The 26,717-nt window shown below is 35.1% G+C and overlaps 1 protein-coding gene across 9 annotated transcripts in view; it reads left to right on the top strand.

The window, feature by feature from the left end:
- The window catches only part of for (cGMP-dependent protein kinase for), a 124,425-nt gene that overhangs the window by 80,920 nt on the left and 16,788 nt on the right, over positions 1 to 26,717 (top strand). For 5 of the 9 annotated variants that reach the window (XM_036358718.2, XM_036358724.2, XM_036358717.2 and 2 more), the window contains one exon: positions 3,570 to 3,736. In XM_036358718.2, coding sequence (XP_036214611.2) covers positions 3,570 to 3,736 — 167 coding nt within the window. Of the gene's footprint in view, positions 1 to 2,566; positions 3,305 to 3,569; positions 3,737 to 6,680; positions 6,906 to 24,777; positions 26,500 to 26,717 lie in introns of those variants that run through there. The other 4 variants (XM_036358736.2, XM_036358731.2, XM_036358734.2 and 1 more) reach the window with 4 other exon arrangements.

The raw sequence follows: 26,717 nt of genomic DNA on the forward strand, positions 1-26,717 counted from the left end.
GTTCCAAACGGTTTTCTGGCTTATCTTTAGTTCCTCAGCAATTAAATAAGTGCTCACATGACGGTCTGTTTCCACTATTTCCATGATTTTATCGCAATTTTTGACGACAGGCCTCCCGACGCGTGGTGCATCTTTGACATCGAAATTACCGGAACGGGTAATAAACTAAATTAATTTTTTCAGCCGCCTTGGCTGCTTTTTCGCCTTGATCGAAGAAAAATTGTAAAATATAGCGAATTTTCTCTTTGCTGGTGTCCATCATTGACGAGCGCTCACAACGTACTGAGTCAATCAATCGAAAAACTGTCAAGGACAAACTTTTAGTGCGAATAAACACGTTTTCAGCGCCGTATAGTATGACATGATACGACACGTAACACTAATACTATGGACAATAACGCCATCTCTTAAATAAAAACCGAACGAACTTTTTACTTGGCCTAATATTATAATGATAAGAAAGTACAAACATTAATTGAGATTAAATTTAAGATAAACCTATATATACGTATTCACTTAAATGATTCAACTGGAAGAATGTGAGAACACGTCAGATACATTTTAAAAGGCGGAGAATCATTAAGATATATTGGTAATTCCACATAAAAGCATGTGCTTCATTTGGCGTTTTCGATTCGCCACAATTGTGCTTGATATGTTAGAACTCTGCTCTCTTTGTAAGAAAAAAAAACTATTTTCGAAAGCAACAACAAATTTTTCCACTTGAATTCAATATTCAAAGTATATAAGCAAACCACATTATAATGGTTTTAACCGCTTAAAATTTTGTAGTCGTGATTATACCAGTCGTTTTCATTTATATCAGTTGCTTGTTTGATTTGCCCTTCTTGAAACTTCCGAGCACTGAATTCTACCGGTCTATCTCATTTATACCAGTTGCTTGTGGAATTGGCCGTTTTTTAAACTTAGCGGGTGGTTTATTATACCAGTATTTTTCATTTATATCAGTTGCTTGTCGGATCATAGATAGCTATCAGATATCTCCGAAAGAGTTCAGTTAAGTTGCTTTACTCTCTTTGCTATACCCATAGCATTCAACTCTTAGCGTTACTAATCTGACGTCATCAAAATTGACTCTCAAGTTTTGAATACCAACAACATAACCTTAACCTCATTTTCTATGCAAATTTTTCAGAAAAATTCTTTATAAGTCAATCTCGGTCACAATAAGTTTAACCCCCTCATTCTAGTACGCCTGTGTTTGTCAACTACAACTGTGTTGCTGCACATGAGAGTTCTGTCAGAGACAAAATTGGCTGCCATTCAAAATATTTTTTCGCAAACATCACAAACAAATGCACTTAGTATAAGTATATACATAGAAATAAAAATGAAAGAAAGTCTTTTTTGTCAACTACTTGAAAGAGGAAATCCATTGCAATTGACGGTACTCCGAATGTGCGGGAACTTAGGGGAGATTTTATGAAAATTACGAAAATAAAATTCTCTTTCTCGACCTCCATTATATAAATCAGTAGCACCGTGCTTGCGCGAAGTGTTGGGCGCTTTTTTTTCCACGCGTTGTCTTCGGTCACTTTTCTACACTGCTAGCTTTGGCTACTCGCTCGGGTTATTACTATTAAATATTATCATTTAACAAAGTGTTGTTATTACGCTTACTGTTGCTGTTGTTGCTGCTGCCGCAGCGTTAATGTGGCAACCAACCAGCATCATACCGGCTGGCGAACGACAACGTCAGACTCATTTTAATTACTTTTAATTGAAAAACACAACAACAATAGCAAACAAACTAAAGAATAAGAGCAGCAAAGTCAATGAAATTAAAAAAACAATAAGAAAAATAATGTCAGCTGCAGCGAGAACAACAGCAAAACCGTAGCAATGACAGTCAGTAGCTGCCACCGCCGCGTACAATAGTCCATTCAATTACGAGCGAATGCGCGCCGGCAACGAAGCAAATACACTAAACTCATAAAACACAAAATAAATAAAAAGTAAAAACATAGTAGAAAAGCAACAACAACAAGCGCTGCGCGGCGCATCGTTTGGCAATGAGCCACCTAACTAATTGAGAGTGTCAGCTGTGTAGCGCCGCGACGCGCGCTCTTTACAGTCGCTTGACAGTACGCTGTGCGGTGGAATGAAGCGCAGTGAATTGGTTTTTAGCGCGTGACATTTTGAAAACGGCCAAAGCGACAACCGCAACGAACCCAAAATTTTAATTATCGCACGAAAAACATATTGATCAGCTGTGTAACGCCAAAGTAAAAAAAAAAAAAACAGAACGAAAACAAATTTAAGTACCAACGCGGAGAATAAAACAGCGGCGAAAGGCCAAGTGCGCGGCGGCCTTAGGGCGCGCATTCACGTACGCAAGCGCGCACACCGCCGTTCCTTGTAGCGGTGTGGCAGCGCGGTTGTGACGCCCAACAGCGATAAATAGTAGAGGAGAAGCGCTACGTAGCAGCGGCACAGCGTAAAGTGCTTCAACGCCGGGCGCGTAGTTAGCATAGCCGAAATTTTTTCCATAAACAGTCGCCGCAAGACAACAGCGCGCGTTGGTTCGTTTAAACAAAGTGTACTTAGTTTGTATAAAGTGTAGTGAATTGCGTTTTTTCTGTTTGCTGTGCTCCGTCAAATCGTCAGTGATAAATATGTTTCGTCTCAATAACAAGAACAACAACACAAGCGATGCTATGCAACGCGATACGCGTCACTTGGAAGATCAACTGGTGGAATTGCGGCGCGAATTGCAATTAGTGCGTGAGGCGTTGCATCGCAAATCACTCAAATGTGCCATATTGCAGCAGGAACTCGAGAAGAGTCAGTGCACGACATGCCATCAATTGCTGAGCGTCGTTTCGACCGGCAGCGATACACCACCCGATGGTGAGGCTGAGGATGATGAAGATGCGTGCGCCTCAAATAATGGTCACACAGATGTCATAACTAAACTACAAGCCGAACTGCAGCTAAAAGACGCACGCCTTGTAAAGAATCGTGATAAAATACGTTTTCTCTGCAGCAGCATAGCGCGCTTGCAACAAGAATGCGCGAATAAAGATCAAACAGTGACGGAACTGCAAAATGAGTTGGATAAATTTCGGCAGGTGGTGCGTCCGTTGACGCAGGTATTTTTGCAGCACACCGCGGAGGGTATTGAAGCGGCAGCGGCAGTCGCGGCGCATAGCGGCATGGAATCGACGCGCATGATTGCAACAGGCAGTGAGCCGCGCATAAAGCGGCAGGGTTATAGCGCGGAGCCGGTCTCCGATCTAGTCGATGCGGATAGTGAGCTGATCAAGATACCCAAATCAGAGCTGTAAGCGCAGGGAGGGGCGGGGTATTAAAATAGACTAGCGTACACAAAATCATAAAATCATATTTTGTATTTATAAATATTCTTATATATGTTTATATGTATGTATAGTATTGTATTCTTTCATCGCATCATTTGCTTTTATTAATACTTTTATTATTATTGTATATTGTTATTTTTGTCTGCTTTGTTTACCACTCAAGCAGCATTTTTTATTTAATTTTTTTAAATCTATAAATTTTTTTTCTCTCTCTTTGATTTCTTGTAGATCACGTGAACTCATCAAATCAGCCATATTGGACAATGATTTCATGAAGAATTTAGATATAACCCAAATACGCGAAATTGTCGACTGCATGTATCCCGTTAAGTATGCGGCAAAGAGTCTCATCATCAAGGAAGGTGATGTCGGCAGCATTGTTTATGTCATGGAAGGTGAGTAAACTCTCAAGAGTGAATAATTGTTTAAAAAAAATACATAAAGTGATTCCAAAAAAGTATTGCTAAATTAAAAAAGGCATCAAGTGTAGCGTTGACACTTTTTAAAACAATAAACACAACAAAACTTGCTGCTCAATGCTAAGCGCTGGCTTACAAAAAAATACCAGACAAAATTTATATAAAAACAAGCATTGCATGCTAAACAATGTCACTGAAAAACTGCTTGTCCATTGTACCGCAGCTGCTCGTTGCGTACTCACATAGTCGATCAACAAGGCGCTTAACTGCGCGCCGCCTAAATGTAGGCAATATTTTTTCTGCTGTGTGATAATTTCGATGATTGCACCGGATGTATGAACAGATATCTTCTAAGGTCTCTAGTATGAACGCTAATAGTTTTAACAATTTCATTTGTTAGTGTTGTTTTTTTTTTATTTAATTATGGATTTTAGATAGTTAAGTTAATGGTGATTTTTTGTTTATATTAAATTTTTATAATGTGGAAGCAAATTTATGCAAACATATTACCCAATTACTAATGAAATATTTTGGACATATTTTTCTTGTCGAAAATTCACTAAAAAATTCTCCTAAGAAGGGCAAACGCTATTTAAAATCACCTATAAATCTTTTTATGGGTATACCCTTTAGAAATAATTCCGACGAAACCGTTTCATTAAATTTATTTGGATTTAAACTCATCAAAATCACCAACATCTGTTGTTATACCACTAAAATAAGGACAGAAAGTGGGAATGTTAGGTTAAAAAATATCTTTAATAATTGAAAATGTTTTCGAATTAAGTGCTAAAGCCCACTAACTTTGCCATATAGAGACGTTATAATCCATCTGGAATATTATTCTTCATTTCATTTAACATTAATTGCATAAAAGTATTTATTTTCAACAAGTAATACAAAAAAAAAAATCCAAAAACGCGTGAATCCCAAAATCGCCACTCAAATTTTTTTATTTTCATTGATACGAGTATTAATAGAAAATACTTATACATTATATAAAAAAAAACACATATAAACACTACAAAGATGTTGATCATAACGATCAGTTACTTAAAAATCACGTCCGAGCTCAAGTTCGATGAAACAGTGTCTAAAGTAATTCTTGATTAGCACTTTGAGATAAGAATATTGTGCCAATTTATTTGTTTTCAATCATGTTTTTTGCATAATATATAAATACATAAGTACTTTTATGTATGTACATATGTATATATATGCATTTATTTGTTTAATATTAATCCAATTCATATGGAGAAATCACAAGAATACAAAATTTTTATTATACTCACAAGTACCTATATTATACAATATTTATTAACATTGCAGAATTTTCTAATAAAAAATTAAATCAGGAACGCATAAAATCGTTAAAACACGAAAAGCGGTTCTACAAAAACTATTTTCTTTTTTGATTATCAGGACTCTGATGCCTTCTCTACATATTTTTTCTAACGCACTTTTCTTAGCAAAAAAGTCGTAAAGAAGTAGATAATTTAACCGTTCTGAATCGTTATTTCGTCTTTTATTTATACCCAATTTTACGTAATTAATACAACTCCATCCTACAGTTCTTGTTCAAAAATTAGGTTATGAAACATAGTCTATTATGATGCAATGGTTTCTTGCTCCCTTCGAAAGTATTTGGCAGTCGCTTCCACTTTTCAGAAATTGACTCGGGGTTTATACAGTAAAGAGCTGCTATTTCGTCGATCCAGCCCCGCTTTTCGGAACATTACCCCCTAACTTTAACAATGTTGGCATTAAAACAACTTTATCTTCAGTATTTGAATCAGAAATTTTAGTATCAATTACGTGCACTTCCTATTGGTCCTACACCCTAATGCATACTTATAAATCACGCCAAAACGTTTTGTCATTTTTGCTGTATATGCCTGAGAAATTGTTTCAATGTTAATACCAATCAGTAGGCCAAACCCGAATTTTCGCCCATGGGGTTAAACTTGTATCGGATACCTCATCCAAATTTATGTGTAAAATAATTGGCCAACTGCTTTTCGAGCTCCGATTTATCGAGGTTCAATCTATAAATATACAAATACATTTTATTTCTGGTTCTAAATAGGTCAATCTGCAAAATATTTTTCAATATCAGCCTTTTATATGGACCTAATAATGTGTCTATTTCTTTGTTATAATCCATATTGTTTCAAATTTTGCTGTAATACCCACTCATGATTTCCCCTAATCCAAAAGGTTATTTAAAGTCTCTAAGTCTAAAGTCTTATCCGAATTGCCAACGATTGCCAACGTAATTTTTTACCTGCTAAAAAATTTCTTCGACTCGATATCGACCTTTAACGAACACCTAAAACAAATGTGACCCTTCTCTGGCTACAGTTTTTTTTTTTCAAGTTACCAGAGTTTAATAAAAATTCAATGCATTAAAATGTTGAGATGTTGGCCACTCTACTTCCACTCCATATGCTCTCGAACTGGTTTTTGAAGCGCTCCGCTCCGCTCTTGTAATGTACAGCAGCTGTTTTGTTGCAAAGTACACGTTTTCTGCCTAGCGAGTACCTCCATTGTGTGCCAACACTTTACCTGTAGCGCGTGGGGTCATAAGTAGAGAGCAAGCGTTATACTTTTATTTATTTTGTTTATATGCCTTCTCCGCTTTGTTTTGTATACCTCGTTGCCATGTGCAATGCGGCGTCGGCGGTGATCGCTGGAGCACGATAGCATTTATTGAGCGCTCAATTGTTTAGTTCGAAAATTTTTCGAAGTCATTATTATTACAGCTGGCTGAGTAGTCGAGGAGGTCCACAAGCAAAGCATGCGCACATACACGCTCAAATAAATATGTATATATCATGATAGATGTAGTGCATCGCTGGTTATGTGATACAGCGCCGAGAGTGAGCGCGTCTGGACAGGCAAGCTTCTGTTTTTCGCCGTTCGGTTATCTGCCGCAATCTGTGCGCGGCACAAAACATTCGATTAGTGAACGCGAAGCGATTTCAAAGCGCGCGCGCTTCAAGTAACGCGCGAATAAGATCGCGAAGTTCGTTGGTTTTTCTTCTTAAATTGTGCTCGAAATACTATACTTAACAATGATATTATATATATTATATATTTAATAGAATTAAATGGTTATCATTACTGGCTGTGTGCGCTCTGTGCGGTTTGTTTGTGTTTTTATAAATTTTTTTTTATGTGAAATAAAATTGGCTCTCTGTTTGTGTGGGTTTGGCCACATGTGTTGTGTTTATGGGCGACGTATTCCTTTCTTGTTTTATAATATTTTTTTAACACACACATTGCGTGCGAAAAAACTGAAATTCGCAGAAGAAGTCAACGAGCAAAAGGCAAAATATTATATATGAATTAAAAAACAAATAAAAAAAAATTAAACTATTAAAAGTGGCTGTAGAGTGAAATAAGTATAAAAATGTAGTAGCAAATAAAAGACAAAAAAAATTAAAATAAAAAAATCAGTGTAGAGAAAAATATCATTAAACTAATAAAAGCAATTTTCTGCAGAAATCAAGAGAGAGTTGCTTAAACGATAATTAAATTGAATTTACTTTACTTATATCTCTGTGTAAAGATTGCGTTTGAACTGGACACGCTATGTTAACTGTCAATTTGCAAAAACAAATAGTGCAAATAATAATTTGTTTTCAGTGAAATTTTTGCAAAAATATCTAATATATGGCATAAGGTTTATGACTGAACCGACGCTTCATATAGTGTTTTCGTCAACATTGCAACCAATTGTTAATGTAAATTATTAAGAAATCAATATGTTAATCATGATTTTTAATACCAAATTCAATCACTAAATTTTTAATTTCAACGTTATTCAACTCCACATGCAGTTGCTTTTAAAGGATATCAGCCAAAAGATGCCATTACAAAGCATGCGATTTTGTGGACTAAGATTAGCAGTAATATCGAGTTTATCGATCAATCAATTGATCGATATATTAATTTTTCTTCATCAATCGATTTTTTTTAGAAGTCTTTGATTACATATATTGTTTGATTAGTCTGATGTCGATAATTTGTAATTCATGTTCGATATTCTTCAATGTTAAACCGATATCCATTTTGCCAACATATTTATCAAAAGTAGATTCAACCAGAAATAAATATTTACTAGTTTATCTACAGTATTACAATCTCACAAATACATGTAAAAAATCTCTTAATCATATACATAGATATTCTAAACATATATCGGTATATCCATTATTTCCTTCAAGTATTACATAATCGATACCAAACTATTTATACGTCTAATAGGCATCTAGTGTTTCACTTGTCCATATAGTCTGAAGGTACTGACGGACCACTATCGGATATAGCTGCATTACAACCTGACCTATCAAAATCAAGCCCTTATATGGAAAACGTTTCTATTTGACAAGATTTCTTCACAAAATTTTAAATAGATTATTATCCAAGAGAGCGCTACCGTCAGCAAACAAATTTTTCATTCGGACAACTATAGCATATACATAGCTGTCATACAAATTGACCGATCACAGTCAGGATCAAGAGCTTTTTATACCCTTTTATAATATAAATAAATTTACATATGAAGGGTATTATAGCTTCGTTGCAGTTTTTTTTTTTAAATTTATTGCCTACCATTAGGTCAAAACGTGTCGATTCAAACTTCTTTGAGCCTTACGAGTATTTCTGATGATATTTTAGAGCTGAATGTTTATATGAAAATAAGTATGTATGTATAAATGTAAATATGTATGTGTTCAATTATATGTGTAAATGTGCATTTATATATAGATATAATGTCTCATATTCGTTACGCCTGCTGATTCATCTCATTTTTGTGTGTAGCATTTTTCCCGGAATTCAAAAAAAAGCTAAATAAAGGCGAACACGTTTAACTACACCCATGAATAAATACAAATTTGTATGAATGCACATAATTGCAGTTGCATGCTGTTAGCGCAAGCGCCTAGCGCCCTGCATAGCAATAAACGAGGGTAGGTAGCAACAACACTAACTGGAAAGCAATTGAAACTGCAAGTGCAATACAGCCACACACACCGTGAACTATGTATATACATAAAAGCACCTAGTTTAAATTTTTGTAGGCATACCATATGTTTTATGTATAACCTCACTTTTGCATGTAGATAACTGTAAATATTTTATATGGAGCAGGTCGCGTGCATTCGATGCGCTTTTCCGGCCATATGTTTCTCGTCAGCTCATCTCGTTGCTCCCTGCTTGTAGCGCCTTCTATTCGTTGCATTTGTTGTTTGTTATTATTTTCATTACTGTTGTTGTTGTGCCATGTAAATGATTCTTGGGAACATACGGCCTCATGCTCACACCGGCAAAACTTATACATGCCAATTGCAACGAGAAAAGTGAAAGTGCTCGTATAAGTAATCCCAAAAGCCGCACGAAGCAACCGGACAGCCGGCTAGTCAACCAGAAGTAGTAGAAATGACGTTGGCGGCTAGCGACTGGCGGCTGGTGACTCGCGCGACTGGCACAAAGTATCCTCCAGTTTTCGTTCGCTATTTTTTCCAGCGCTGCTGCTTCTTCCCGCACTTAGTCATCATACCGACAAATATTTTGCAGCGTGTTTCGTGTAACGATTCGCTTGGTCGTTCGATTCATCGAATCGCTTAACTCCTTCGTATTTTGTATTCTGTATTGTTGCGGTTTTTATAATCATTCAAGCATTTCGCATGTACATACATACAAATATACGACTGTCCATGGTCCATGTAGTAATCTTGACAAGAATTCCGGTTTCTTCAGCGCTCAGCATATGCTTTTCGGTTTTTGCTACACGACACCATAGATGTATGTATGTTTGTATATTTCTTCGTGCTGCTGATTTCTATCAATTTCGGTTTTATTTAGCCTTTTCTTCCCCACTCTTTCTGAATTCGCTCTACGCCTCATCATCTTTTCGTTGGCAGCAGCTGGTCGTATGCCGATGACTGCCGCAGGCTTTTGCCGCTGTCAATCTTGCGGTCATTGGTCTGGATTCTTTGTGTGGCAAGCAAGCGTAAAAAAAACTCCAATGCGTCGACTGCGCACTGAGAAAACATTTGAAAAGTAATTAAATCAATCACCTTTTTCCTCTGAATTTACAATTAAAATGTGAAAAACAAAAATGCTTCGATATATGGCGAAAGACAAAGAGAAATGTGATTTCTAAAATGTACATTAAAATGTGCTATATAACCCCGCAAAGATTTGTCATTTGTCATTTTTATGGTCATAAATCTAGTTGAAAAAGTATGTAGATTGACAATAAGTTGAGTCAGATTATATTGGAGGAACCCTTAAACTCAAATTTACGTGGAAATCGAATTGGTTTTATCATCCAGTACCGATTCGTTACTAGCATCCTATAGATCGCGGGTTCAGAACTCTCTTTCGACAAAATTGCTCTGCTTATACTCCTACGAATGGGTTCTGTGCTTCAAGCAAATGTTTGCAGCGGTAATTTCGACGAAAACATTACGGCAGATACTGTATGCAGTATGAAATTCCCTATGCTCTTCAGTAGAGGTCGACCTAATTAAGTAGATGTAAGTGAGACTACTAGATCCTGGCAATCACTCCGGTGCAGCGTATTATATGCGCGGCCGATTGCCTTATATCTATGTTATGCTCTTTTCCGTTTCTTTGTGTTTTTCTCTTTGCTTGCTCGCAAATGTTCCTGAGAGTATTCGCAGGTTGCTCACAGTCGGGATTTGGATCTCATCAAGATACATATGTTGCTTGCTTTGTCTAGTTAACTTATTAGTTGTGGTTCTTCGGCCTAAAATATACAAATCTGGGGGTATTTCTGTTATAAATTCTTTCTACCAAATCAAAGCCTTTTAAAAACCTCACGGTAACTTGTGGACACAGAATTGACAACAATACTATTTTGTTATATTCTTAATGTGAAATCTCTACCTTTGTCGAATGAGTTATAAAATATTTTCAATATTTCCTGCTCTACATACCATACGAATCTATTGGCTACTTTGGTAGATAAGTTCTTTCCAAGAAGTTCCTTGAAAATCGCTTTTATGCGACTTTACTTTAAGTCGCTATGAGATTTTCAATTATCTCTCTCTTATATAGAATTTGTCAAATATAATATATGCTTCTACAAGTATAGTATATAGATTTACTTTAATGCTTTGAAATTTTATAATATGCAAATCTGCCAATCTTTCGATGTTAGCGATTTTTTCATTTACTATATAATTTCATATAAATTGATTTAATTTTAATTATTATTTAATTTCTCTATATATAATTGCTCTTCATTACATTTCTTCAACACTCAGCCGTAGTATAATCTTCACATCGATTGTGTGTAACGGCTTGCTGTAAACAACCTCCACTTACACCCGCTCTCTCTTTTTCTCTCTACCCCCAACCAAATATATTTTAACGAGGTCATCATCACGTAATCGTTAACAAAATTGTGTCGATTTTTTTCTCCATTTGGTATTTCGTAAACACCGTAATTCGTCTTTGGTTTAGCCTCCTTTCCTTGAACTAATCTTTCGTTTTATTATTTGTTATTTTACTTTCCGTCTTTATTTCACCTTTTGATTTGTGGTTGATAAAGTTGTGTTTGTACGTTGGAAGGTTTCGTGGTTGTTAGAAATTTGTGAAGTTGTTCCTCTTAATTGTTGGTATATACTTGTATGTATATTCAGTTGTTGTATCGCAATAAAATTAGAATTAATGGTATTTTAAACTTTATTGTGGAGTTTTGGCAGTAGCTGTGGCATGTCTTGCGCAAGCTTTAAGAAATCTGTGTATAAGTGCTGCGGACGGCTTCTACTGTGGATTTCATAATACTTGTTTTGTACTAGTATTGTAAAATCTTAATGGCTAAGCGATCGTTAGAAGCAACGCTCAAGATGAGGAGAAGATGCATCTATTGGTAATTAGAGGTGGTTAGTACTGATTGGATGTTCAAGTGTTTTGCGTGAGAATTTTTTGTCACTATTTGTATGACTTGAGATTTGTATAAGTAAAATATTTAGGTCCTTCGTCTGCATATTGCTTAGGGTGGAGAGCTAAACGAGGGAATATTTAGAGATATTTTAGTTATTAAAATCATATAATCTAATAAAATATTACCAATAAACCTCTCTTTGATTATATTTTAACGAAAAGTCCAAAATTTAAGCGAGTTGTATGTTCTTTTGCAATATATTCACATATTTGCGTAATGTAGCTATTTATATAGTAAATGTGTTTCTTCAGTTTTCTAAATCAGCACATTTTACAACAAATAATCTTAGCCTTACAAATTCTTTGCTGTTTACATAATTAGCTCGTAAACAAGTAATTACTTTTTAAATGGCCATAAGAGCAAATATTAGTATTCTCTACTCGCTCTAACACGCTATAGTGTCGAATGCAAAGCATGTTACCCAAATTATTGTCTTAGATCCGCATTATACCCTCATTCATTGCTAACTTTAAATACCGTTATTATTGCTTTCCGGCATTGCATGAGCCGTTCAATTCTTTATCAAGCCAACCGAATGCTGTCAGTTCGGTTACAAGCGAAATTTTTGTTGGTTTTACGTTATTGTTGTTGTAATGAAGACTATCTGCTTGGCCACCTACTTGCCAACAACAAGGCAGTCATAGGGTGAAACCTATAGAAAAAATCTCCACCTCAGTGGTATTTAAAGTTATTTAAATGTTTGTATGTATTGATGCATTTATCTGTGTATATGTTTGCATAGTTTTATGTGTTGCGCAAATTCTTTTAAATTATTATACCCTGAATAGGTTATATTAAGTTTGCCACGAAGTTTGTAACAGCCAGATGGAAACGTCGTAGACCCTATAAAGTATATCTAAAAATGATCAGCATCACTTAGCTCATCGCATTAGGCATGTCCGCCTGTATATACGTAGTTGGCGTATATACAGACCTCAGTTTTTGAGTTATCGATCTGAAATTTTGAACACATATTTTTCTCTTCAAAAAGCTATATAAAGGATATAGCTGCCATAATCACGTTCTTATATCGAAAACTTTTTATTTGACGAGATATCTTCACGAAAATTTGCATGGATTAGTGTCCGAGATAATGGTACAATCTCAAAAGACATTTTTCAGATCGGACCACTATAGAATATAGCTGGCATACAAACTGACAGACAAAAATAAAGTTCTTATATGAAAATCTTTTTTATTTGACAAATCATCTTCATGAAGTTTGAGAGAGTAGAGTATGGTTCGAGACAACGCCACAATCTGCGAACAAATTGTACAGATCAAACCACTATAGCTTATAGCTGTGATACAAAGTGGACAATCAAAATAAAGATTAAAATTTTGTTATACCCTTTATGCTATAAGAAACTTACCTGTGAACGAAATTATAGTTTCTGTGTAGCCGAAGTTAACGATTGTTTTTGTTTTCCTTGCATTTTTTGCGTTTATAACGCTTTGTATTTACGTATGTATGTGCAAATGTGGCTATGTTTGACTGACTTGTTGACCTTGCGCTGCGTCGCTCAACTTTGCTGAGCGTGGCTTGAAGAAAAAACTTCCATATAAACATGCAAAAAAAACAACAACAAAAATACGGCAAAAAATGGCAAATAAGCGGTTATACGAAAATAACTAAACGTAATCTTAAGCTTATTGCATACACATACACACGCATATACACAGGTATATATATATATATTTTTACATACATATATATATGCATTGCATACAAAGTATCGACAGCAAAACTGTAATTGGCAACAACCACAATTGCTGCTCGTAAATATAGTATGTATGTATGTAAGTATGTATGTGGCGGAGTCGACGATTTGGCGATTGATCGCAATTGAATGTACGTAGGCAAGTATACATATGCGCATATGTGTGTTTGTGTGTATGTAAATATACACATACATATACAAATTGGCGGCATATGTCGTGCACAGTGTTGATTTTTGGTATTGTTGCCGCGGTTATGGCTAAATGGCGTAACGACTAAGCAACCAAATTGCAAGAAAAAATTGCCCACATACACACACATACACGCACAAATACTGGCACACCAACTATTGCATATTCACCGCTTGTAATGGCCGACGACGCGCCTGCCAAGTCAAATGCCACAGCTGGGAAAAACCAACATTCGTTGCAAACATTATTTGTCTTGCCACTAAAAAGCGGCTCAAAGTCAACGTAAATTACTTAAAAGTGCATAAAAATGCGAAATAAAAGTTTTTCATTTTTCTTTTCTTTCGTGGCTTGTGCTGATTTTTAATTTATTTGTATCTATCTATGCTTTTTTTTTTGCTGTTGTTGCCTTGCTATCTTGGTTGTGTCTTGCAAAACCGCACGCGTGACAAAACCGAAATGCTATGTCACCAAGCCTGGGTTGAACACTTCACCACTGAAATACTATATATATATGTAAATCTGTCGCTAACAACAAAATAAGACAAAATAATTGTATATCTATAATATATCGAAATACGTGCGGAAAAGTACCGCAAAAATTATCAGTTGTTAAAATGTCGCATATTTTGTTAAAAGATTCGTGCGTAGCCTTTTAAGCGAGGCATCTTTATATTTATAATAAAAATGAAAAAAGAGGAAAAACGTTTGCTTCGGCTGCACCGAAATTTAAATACCCTTCACAGGTGCATTTCTTATAGCTTAAAATGGTATAAAAAGATATTTATCTGCATTTTGATCGATCGGTTTTGTAAGGCAGCATATAACATATATCTGTCTTTCCGTTTGTCTGTATATGGTATACGCGAACTAGTTCCTTAGTTTTTGAGATATCGCTCTGATAATAATGCACACATCCTTTTCTCTTAGAGAAGCTGCTCATTTGTCGAAACCGCCAATATCGAACCACTATACGATATAGCTGTCATACAAACTTATCGATCAAAATCAAGTCCTTCTATGAACAACTTTTTTATTTTACAAGATATCTTAACGAAATTTGGCAGGCATTATTTCCCAAGGCAACGCTACAATCTCCTAACAAATTGTTCAGTTCGGACCACTATAGCATATAGTTGGCAAACAAACTGAAGCATCAAAATCAAATCCTTGTATGCAAAACTTTTTATTTGACGAGATATCTTTACGATACTTGGCATGTATTATTGTCTAAAGCTACGGTACAATATCCCAAGAAATTGTTCGGATCGGACCACCATAGCATACAGCTGCCATACAAACTGACCCATCCAAATTTCGTTCTTGTGTAGAAATTTTTCTAATTTGTGAAGAGTATTATAGTTGCGATGCAACTGAAGTTAACGTTTTTTTCTTGTTTATATTTTGTTTTACATATGCACATATATATGTAGGTTTAGGCCGCTTACCTGCTTAGCAACTCGTTACCTTTGTCGCCTATTACAACATTATAAGCAAATAAACAAAAGCACTAACAACATTTCAACAAAACGAGCTCACTTATCTATTGACCAAGTGTCACACGCCGCCAATAGAAAATCGAAATCGTTATTTATGGTTAATTATTTCTTACCAATTGCCAAGATAGCCTAGGCACAAACGAACATACTTGTACATACATATGTATTAGACAATATACTTTAAAACATACATATAAACATGCCAAACATGTCTCCACTGATAGTTTTTGATAAACACATATACACATTAATACACACAAACATATTGTGGGCCAAACACAGCGTCAGCCCGCCCGTCAACTAGCTGAGTTATCATCATCCAGCCATCTATTGACAAACCAGCAATTTCCTTCTGCCTCGGCTGCTTCATTTGCAAAGTGCTTTCCTCGATTTCGCTGCTTTTTTTTATTTTGTCTGTATATATTTTTTTTACATTTTATATTTTTTTTTTTTTTTTTTTCACCATTATCACTGCTACATATCGTCTATTGTGTTTACAAATTTCGCGTTGTTTACTTTTATTTTTTTTGATGATATTTGTGTTTTGGTTATCTTTTTCCACAATTTTGTTGTTATTATTGCTATTTAGTTGCTGGTTATTGAGTGCAAACATCCTTTTCCATAGATAAATACACATACTCGTACATAAATATATATGTATGTATACAAGTATATTTGTCTTTGCAACTGTACTTGCGGGAAGAGCGACTCAAAGTAAATATTTTAACTGACTTGTAGTGAAACTTGTCGTGAAATTTTTCACAGTTGTCACATTAAATTGTAAATATATTAGATACGAAAGTACAAAATATATATGAATGTGTATGTACATGTGTGTTATGTACATATGTTTATCGGGTGTTATGTATATCGATAAATCTGACATGTTTCCTTTATTGAAATTTATCCCAAATTTTATAGAGCTATAGTCTGGAAATGTCAGACAAGCTATCAAAAACAAGTATTTACGGTTATTATGCCAGATATAATGATGTATTTGTGTTTAATTAAGGCTCAATACAACTTGATCCACTGAATTTTAAACCAAAGAGCTGAGTTTTAGATGAAAGTTTTCAATTCAACCAGAATACTTATCGGACATTAAACCACCATTGTCTTAGTATTTTTTAAACCATAATGTAGCTCTTGCTCAGTCACATCCATATTGATAGATTGATCATTCCATTATAGAAGCTGGTTTGATGTTCGGTGAAATACAAATCAACGTTGAAATGCTCATTAACAGCCCGAAAAAGCAAAATGTCGAAATCAACTTATTCAATATTTTTGACTGCGTTTTTTAACAAACTTTGAACGGCAGTGTGTTTTTAGCTGCCTATTTAGCCACCTAACCCTTTTCAGCAAGTGAGCCACTAATTTTCAAGTAATAAAATACTATTATAATTTGCTATTTATCCAAAACATCTTATCTCGAATATTTAGCATACATATTCGTATTGGCACAGCGTCAAACTAACCTAAAATTAGTTACCAACCTAAAAAGTATTTATTATTTGAATATTATTTGAAGAGTTCTTTAATAGTGAAGAAAGAGTAAATCGAATGTATTCTCGGCTGATGAACAAAAACACTCATCTCGAATTGATTTATCGACCTTATAATATTTGCAGTCATTCTTAATTTTGTGGTCCTAAATGTAATTGGCTTTAAACTAATCTCTAATTACTGCGGTTGAACTAAAGTTCCATATTTTTAACTAATTCGGTCAAACCTCCGAAAATTTTTCAAAATTGCTTTAGCGAAATGAATACGTATTATCTGTTAATGCATATTTTTTAAACCTATGAACATAGTAAAACGACAGTAACAAAACCAAAATAATAAAATTATATATTGTACATACATAAAATATATGATATATTTATTACTTAGTTTGGGGTTCGAATCAAATAATTGCAATTTAATTTCGCTTGATTCTTTTTGAAACTTTTTTCCTTAGTTAAGCCTATTCAAATCGATAGGTGATAATGTTTTCTTAAAGTGAACGATTGTTTAATCATAAATGTGAAATATATGCGTCAATTTTAATATAATATCATCACTTAAAAGTATATCGCAAAGCTTTGTTTTTGTGTACGCTTTGGTTTTTAAATCATCAATCAATAGAATGAGTAACGCCAAGGCAAACAAACTATACAACTCTCTACATTTGTTTACTACAATTACAACAGGTTAATTATTTAATACCCGCCTAGCAAATTGCGTTTATTTATGTGGAATTTCCTACAACTGCCGATAAGATTTCTTCACTTTAAGTTTTGTGCCTAAGTTAGTTTGAATGATAGGGCGTTCGATGCACGTGCTAAAGCACGGCTTACATAAAGAATAATTCATTTATAAAACCAATTGTATTTTTTGTTTTGATTCCCTTATAATTAACTTTACTGTTATATGATTGCCAATTGGTAAATCAATTTTTAATATATACAAGTAGTTACATATTGATTCATATAAGTTTGTCTGTATGCACGTGGTATTTTTGCTTCAATCATATGATTTGTTCATTCGTGTATTGATTTATTTTTTGCTTACTCAAGTAGTATTTGGCGAAATTGGGGAGGTGTATGATACGCCTACTGATTTTGGGCATCTGATACGAGCATAATTTATTTTTGTGTATTGTTTCTTTTACTATTCAGTTTAGTTTGTAGATATGCTTTACGAAGTAATAAATGGGTAGTAAAAGGAAAGCTTAAATTGCTGATGATCCTTTCACTTTTGCATTCGAAAATTTTTCAATGTTTACGATCTGTTTTCAAATATTGATTGCCAATCTTTTTAGAAGTTAGTTTCAATAAAATGAAACCTTGAAGTTTATTATTATTATTCTCTGAAAGCTTTGAAGTTGATTCTTATTCTTTCTGTGTTATTCAAATGATTTCCAAGAACTGCATCATAACATCTTTAGTAACCAGTTCTCTCATATTAACTTTTATCGAATGTATTGTTTCAGAACTGAAGCGTGGCTTTTCACCTAAGATTTCTTTAAAATTTTTAGTCAACGGTTGGTTATAGTGGACAAAGGTACTACTACTACATTGAATAGATTAAAGGGGAATAAAATTATTTCAGTTCGAACTTTGACTTTTTGCAAAGGTTTAAGAGTTAAATTAAAAAAAAAATATTCAAAAAGCTTAAAAATTTTAAAACGGGAATCTCGTCCGGGGAGTGACCCGGACCTTGCTCATTATATTTATTGCACTGACTGAAACTTAAAATTTCTAGTAATAGTATATTTGAGCACATTCATGGTCTGAGGCATATCTTAATTAGGCTCTTATTTAGGAAATCTAAATTTTCCATGTTGTAATAGTGTTTTATTCTCGTATACAATATTTAGGTATAACCCTAAGGAGTTGTAATTTCGGAAAAGTTTAGTGTGAATGCAAGATCTCTAAATCTTTAATTTCGTTGTGGAAATATTATAAATTTGAGGCATTCATGGACCTCTCTTGTGTTGACCCTGTAACTGCATTGACTTTTAGACTGATTAGGCTTTTAGCTATAATTTTTCTAAGCTGAATAAAGCGCTGAATGCAAAATCGCTAGAAAAGCTCGCTTTGGATATGCAGCATGAATTCGTCAAAATCGCTTTTCAGCACTGGTTGAGCTTAGGAAATGATGGCTGAATAAAAAGCAGAACGCAGAATAGTTCGGAAACGATCGCTTTTTTAGTTATAAAAAAAACGCTAAACCTGTCATAGAACAGTTCTATCAGTTTTATAAGTCCTACCGTTGTATAATTACACTGAAAATAGAAACATCTAGCATTATTTGACCATATTTGTCCGGCAAAATCCGGAACGGTTTTTTTCAGTCTTCGTTTTTTTCCATATTCCATGAGAGAGCAACACAATTTTATGCAATTCATTCGTTTTTTTTTGTTGTAATTTCTAAGCACGTGACGGCCGGGACGCTTAACTCGGAATCCGAACTGTCCCGATCAAACCAGGACTAATAGTCTGCTAAATCTAGCAGCTCTATCAACACAAATTACATATACATATGCATAAATTAGCTAATTAATATTTACTCCTCAAATGTGTTATTAATTTAACATGCATATGATAGATAGTAAAAGTATCACACAATCCCGTTAAGGCAGTTGCACAGCTTTTCCTTAATTACCAACAAACACACACATACTATACATACATACCGATAATATTTAAGCGAGTATGCTAATTTTATAATGTCAGTGAGTTTACTTGCGAATTCAACGAACTTGCTCATAATGTTAATGTTAAAGAAGTCTTGCACGTCTGTCTCATATTTTATTTGTATGCTCGTGCATTTTATGACCTAACCGTAACTGCATACTTGTTTAAATACAAAAATACTAGTCGTGGTATGTATATAGACATCGTTACTTGCGCTTTTCATTTCCGAATACAAATTAATGACCATGACGCTAATGACATTCATACATAGCAACAAATGCAACAAGCTAATGTGCAGTGAAAAATTTTGCATTTCGTACTTAACCACACATTCTTTAAAGTGGTGTTTTTTAATAATCTATGTGCTAAAAAGTCTAGTTTTTATAAGATAATATATATGTATATGCGATTTTATATGTAAGCTTAAAAGAACAGTGGTTGCAAAAACTAAACTTGATTATCGGATATTCAAGACCTCAACGTCTGTTTCTGTACACCTTAATTTACAAGACTTTAAACGTATTGAACTGTTTTTCATCATATTCTTTTAAAATCCATGTATACACGTATAAAAACCTTTTTGTCTCCATAATACTGACGCCAGGCTAATTACTATCTTTATAACCTGCCACAGAAACCAGTTCGAAACCCTCTTTAAGGTGCAATAAGGTGTATAGTTCTGACAATATTACATATGGGTATAGTTTTAATGGCTGAATCGTTCACAATGATTTTAGTCTAAAATTATAGCAAAAAATATCTTCTGATCTTTCTGTATTATTTAAATCATGATCTTCAAACGCGAACAAAAGCGGTAATACATACATATATTTACATCTGATATATTATTATGTAAAAGATGTTTTCTTGACGTCATAGTTACCTAGAGTCACATATTTACATACATACGTATTTCAAGTATATTTTGCACTCAGTTAAAGCATATACATATATCTAAAACTAAGCACTCTCTTGCTATCACAAACATACACATCTTCTTGAATTTTTTGTTAAATCAATTTAATATTTCAATTTATTATCTGTCAAAGGTATGGATGTGTTAATTTTGATTAATTTTTACATGACAGATATGAAGTCAATGTCCCTCACAAGCAATTGAAGCACACAAAATAATATTTTAATAACATATTCTTCTTATTTTTGCAAGTATCTGCATGAGAGAATTTTTCAAACAAATTTGATTTGTTCTCTTGATTTTTTTTTTACCAAAAAAGTTGGTACAAATGACATTGACAGCTGTCATTAACCCGCCAGATGAAGGTTGTTTCGTGCTATTTAACAAGTAAACTAAGCCAGAATTAAGAAAAGCGAAAATGAAAATAAAATATAATAGTCTTGTGCGTAAACAGTTAATATTTACACACATGCTGCCATGCAATTGTATTTTGATATACATATTATATAAATATGTTTTGTATGAACATTTGTTTTCTTGTACGAAATTCTCGCGCTCATAACCTTGATAAACGGTGTCTGCGATTTTTATCATTCAAAGAAGAGATTGTTCGCTTGTTTGTTAATACATATGTATATTAGGGTGTCTATTATTTCTCAAGTTAATTTTTTTTTGGCGACGTCCCCTGCAGTTTGAATTTTTGCACTAAGAAAATTATCCAACGTAAGCAAGTGATTTTTTTTATGTTTTGCATTAAAATTTTTATCGCCAAAACAAATAAAACGATAACTTTGAAAACAGGATAATTTAATACAAAATTTACCACTCTACAAAAAATGTGTTAATAATTTTTTTTATAAAAATATTACTTTGAAAGTTATAGGGAGTTAAACTTAGCATTCATACAAGTCGCTTACGAATTCTGTGTTGCTCATACGCACGGTATGCTGAATGCTCATTACACCGGTATACCGACAATTTAGCAACTTTTTGAGGAGAAAAAGACGTGTGCAAAATTTCAGAGCAATATCTCAAAACCTTGAGGGATTACTTCGTGTATATACATACATACAAACGGACAGACGGACATGGCTAAATCTACTCAGCTTGTCATGCTGATCATATATACATATACGAGGATTTTATAGAGTTTTTCGACGTTGCCTTCTGTGGCTTACAAACTACGTGGCAAACTTAATACCCCCGGTCCGGGCATAAAAATCAACTTGGGAAATAACGAACCCCCTAATGTATATGCATGCTTGTATATATATTTGTATGTAGAAATTTAAAAAAATTACTGAACTACTTATATCTGGCAGATGTGGCAACAAAGCATTTTCTAAAATGTCATAAATTTAATTGTATTTATTTACTATTTTGTTGTCACTCGACGAGCAACAGCAACCACCAGCAACAACAAAAGAAAAAAGTGAAAACACGCGCACTAACCAAAAAAAAGCGGAGAAAAGCGAAACCGCAAACGCGTCGGCGACAATTACCAAACAAAGGCACCCTGTAAATAGCGAATTACGTTGAACAACAACAACAACAACAGCAGCAGCAAACAGAAAAATAAATAAACCAATTGCCATAATTGCATGTTGAGCGCTTTGATTTACCCATGTATATACATATGTATGTGTGCGTATAAGCCAACGCAATGAATGGTCTCGCCCGTATTTTGATCGCGTTGGCACGTCTGCGTGCTGTTAATGGTCAGCGTAAATAGTGGGCTGTCCAGTTATCACACCCATTTGGTCATTCCAAGTGCAAATTTTTCATTACAAGCATTGTAAACATGCATGGATTGCGCAAAGGAAAGGTGTACGCATGCGTCTCTCGCTTTCTGTGTGTTGGTGCAGGTGTTTGTTTGTTACTCAGTTGAATGCGGCAGTGAAATTGCGCTTGCGCACATGTAAGCCTTAATGTAATCATGCGTGTTCAGCTGCGCATGCGCATGTTTGTGTAATGTGTGTGTGCGACAGGAAGGTTGCAACCGTAAAAAATATATTTTTTGTTTTGCTTAAATAGCGCATGTACCATAATAATTAAATTATCATTAAGTTTTCTTGGTGCGGAAGTATGAAAGGTTGACGAGTGACTGAGCTGTTTGTTAAATTTTTAATGTTTTTTTTATTTACTAAAACTTTATTATAATATAATTAGACGAATCTGAAGGTATAAACAAAAAACGCCCTAATCTCAATAGATTTTTGTTTTCATATAAAAGAAATATTTTATTCAAACTTTTTATTATTCCGAAGATAAATATATGATAAAGATTTTGTGAAATTTTCAAAATATTCAAAACTCGGTCATTACGACGTCATTCCCTCGGAAAAAAGGTGCTTCCGTGTTGACAGCAGAACTTCTGACAGGATCATCAAAAGTAAAAAAACTCGTGTTTGAACTAAGACCATTAACTAGGTATTGGACGGAGAAAACACAAATAAAGTGAAAATTATATTTTTGGCAGATGTTTCGAAAAAAAATGCAAATTTTGGAAAAATTTCTCGACATTTTTTTGTTTTAAATAATTGTAATTGGTAGAATATATTTGTAATTGAAATCAATACCTTGTAAAGAATATCTTGAAGACCGGTATAAGATCGGTTGAGTAGTTCGTAAAAAATCTTCACAACCAACCTTGAAAACCCAGTTTCGAGAAATACGCGTTTAAAGTTTTAGGTGACTATATAGCTGGCCTCGAGTGCGCAACTTTCTAAAGCTGTATTTCCAAAACTATTACTGGGCTCAACTTGGGAATTTAGGACAATATTCTAGAGATGTTATATAATTAAATAAGACAATACAATTTTTTTATTTTTTGAAGCCGCGAAACCCATGTTCTTTCACCAAGTTTGGGGTGTCTGAAATACCTTGTTTCGTACGTTTTTAAAAATTACCGTTATTTACTTACTATTATCGTTGGAAAATGATTAATGTAATTAATTCAATTTTATGTTATCAATAGCAATTGTCGCAAGGGATTTAAAGCCTCGACAATGAAGTAGAATAGTAATTTAAATATGAACAAAGAACTAGGCTTTATATACCTGGGACTCTAAACCAAATCCAACATAATCCATTGAAATCGTCCTAGTTGTATGCTGCAACGATGCTAGTGGCAGACTTTAGTTTCAAACTAATCAAATAGTAAAGATTTTAAAGTAAAGTAAATGAATATTATTTAAAATTTTTTAGCCTCAAAATATTTTCACGTTTCTTTGATTAACTGAGTTACATAGAAAAAGTTTCCAGAAAGTCTCAATTCGGATTCAGATGGCTTTTGTTTGTTAGATTATTTCTCTAGTCTATTTTTTCTAGTCTTAATGAATGTGAAAATCTGCATTCATACAATATAAAAATGTACTATCAGATGGAATACTAAGAGACTGGTAGCACTGACCATTGTCAAAAAATATATTTCTTTAAAGTAAATCTGTTTCCATAATTACAATTTTTTAATGCATAAGATGGTCGCGCTATTGAGAGACAACAGCTGTTTGCTTTCAGTGCTGCCAAAATAAAAAATAAAAAAAATTAACTGGTGTTTAATTGAGAGTTGATCTTGAAGCAAATCTGTGTTACACACCGAAATACAGTCTTTGAAACGACAGTGTTATAAACCTTTTTCTACCGAAGCTTGAATGAAACTTTTTTAAGACTCTATACCTTGAAATCTACTCCCTATAAAGGCATCAAAAAAATCTCAGTGTTTCAGTTTGTCCCTTGTATTTATGAGTTGAATTCACTTCTTTCCACTTTAATTTCTGGTTTGTCGGTATTTACACCATCATATTACTTTTTTCATCTAATACGACTTTTGCCAGCAAATCTACCATATATTATTCTTGATATTGAAAAATTATTCCCGTAAGTTTATTCGACGGATCTTTTATCCGAAAACTAGCAGAAGAAATCGAGTAAACAAAGCCGAAATTTATTTTTAAGAGCTCAATCAGTTTGACCTTTGGTCTAGTAGAATTTCAGTGAGGTTTCAAAGCTATCTTTCGAATAGCTGTTCATATCATATTTTTATAAAATATTTGCTCAGTTGGGCAGCAATCTACCCACTTTATCTATTCTTCGAACATGTATAATATACTTTTATGGATATTATGGAGAACTTCCAGGACTAGCTGCTATAAAGTTGAAAACACAATAAATATTATTTTTCTTGTGTATAGATACATATATTAAAACACTACTTAGTGAATATGCAGTTTTGTTTGTTGGAGCGAATAACGGATTTTTGATGTCAAATGCATTTTGACGTTTACTGAAGCGTTTTCTGATATTATCTGCATTTAAATTTATATACAGGCGCTTCGCTTATCCAATACTTTTCGCCACTCTCTGAACACACATACACACAGATATCCATTACGTACTCCAAGCCACTGGCGCGTCACGTGTTATGTGTGACGTGTAAATCGCTATTGTCCATATTATGCCGTTGTTGCTGTTATTTTTTTGTTGAAATGTTTTTTTTTTATAATTTATTATGCATTTGTGCCATACAGGCTGCTATAAATTGCATACATACCGTTATGCGCGAATGCGCAACCGACTTAACTGCAACCGAGCAGTGAGCTGGAACAGTAATTAATATGCATAAATACCATATTTACATGAAAAAATAATACTCAATACGTGTTCTTGTAGACTGTCGTAATCGCAAGAAATCAAAAAGCAAAGAAAAAAGTGCATACAAAAACACACACACAATAGTGAAATAATTTTTTGTTTAAGAAAAAGTGCAACAAATAATCCAACGATCACTCGAGCAAACGCTTGACGCACAAGTATGAAAATCAAGCGCTACCCCGGCAAGGCGGTCGACGCCAGCCTTTCACTAGACGGCAACAATGCGATGGGTGTGTTGTACGAGGCCAACTGGCTGCAGGCGCATGAAAGCTTTAACGCGCGCAGTGATCCTCACGTGTCGCAGCGCATCTCTCCAAGCAGTGACGAAACGAATGACGGCACCAACAACAACAGCAACAGCCCGGCATATACAGCAACGCGCCACCCACACACTGGCGGCAGTTACCTCGTCGACGGCATTTCCACGCTGTGCAAGTACCAGATGAGCCTGGAACAGATCAGCGCTTTAGAGCAGCAGAGTCGCGATGAGCGTATCGTGAAGGCAATCAAAGATTTGAATGGCTATAAGCCGTCAACGTTGCGCCGCAAGCCACAGCAATTGCATGGCGAGTGGGACACACACGTGTTCAAAAGCGACTCCGACAATCGCGATACCGCCAAAAAGGCGCAGCAACAAAATCACTATGTTATCGATCCGACAATGGAGCGCCAACAACGTCCGCGTCAACAGATCTCTGCGCAACCGCCTGCGCTGCAGCTAAAACGCTCACAAACAATGCTGTATGCGCCCAGCAAATCGAAGCAGTCTTCACCGTCCTCCTCGCCTGCCTCGGCCGTGTCCAATTCCTCCACGTCGTCATCTTCCACGCTGGATATCAAAGATCTGCGTCGCATTTGGAAAATGGAACAGGGATTGAAAAAATCCAAATCAAGCACAACGCTAGCGGCACATAACGGAATGAGTGTATCCGCAGACCCTACAACAATCACACCACAACTGTCAAACGTCATATCCACACAACCGCAACGTCAACGCACCCCACTATTGCCCGCACCCAGTAACTGTGATAGCAATTTGAATGGCGGCAGTGAAGCGCCGAAACCCAAACCACGTGTAGCGACAATAAATCGCGCCAAGTCCATGCGTCTACCCGTCGCCGAAGACATGGCGTTCAAATCTGCGAAGCAAACGCTGACTGTGCGCCGCCGCACACCACCAAAACCACCACCGCGGCGCATAGCACCACAGCTGCCAATTGGCACAAATGCTTATAGCAATTCATCACAAAAACACTCTCCCACACCCGGACTCGTCACCGTTGATGTGCACATAGACGACGATACCGTAAATATCGGCGAACAGCCGATTGTGAATAAAACTTCACGGCCACGCAGCACAGACAGTTTAACAGATGCCTTAGTGGGTATGACTTTGGGTGTCGGCCATCGGCAGCAGCAACGTGGTAGCGCTTCGTCTACGAACAGCGTCTCACAGTGCTCCGACGATCAGTTTAGCATTCCACGTCCGCGTTTGCTCGTTCCGATACATACATATGCGCGCAAACGACGCACCGGTAATTTGCGAGATTCCAGCGTTAGTGGTGTACAGCCGGAGATCGAAGAGATCCCCAGAAATGGTAAGACTTGTACAACCCAACTTATTTATTATATAGTAATTGAGATTAGATCAAAGCGGAGCAAAAGAAACATTCAAACGCTTTTGTTTTACTATAGCAGAGATCTTCCATATTTTGCCAAGGTCTCATACTAATACAAATGTTAGTCCGAAGACCCTAAGCTTTGCTGTCGGTGTTATTGAAGTGGCCAATATCTAAATTAAGTCAGAGTGTGCTGA

The sequence above is a fragment of the Bactrocera oleae genome, chromosome 3, assembly GCF_042242935.1.
Source record: "Bactrocera oleae isolate idBacOlea1 chromosome 3, idBacOlea1, whole genome shotgun sequence".
Classification (NCBI taxonomy): domain Eukaryota; kingdom Metazoa; phylum Arthropoda; class Insecta; order Diptera; family Tephritidae; genus Bactrocera; species Bactrocera oleae.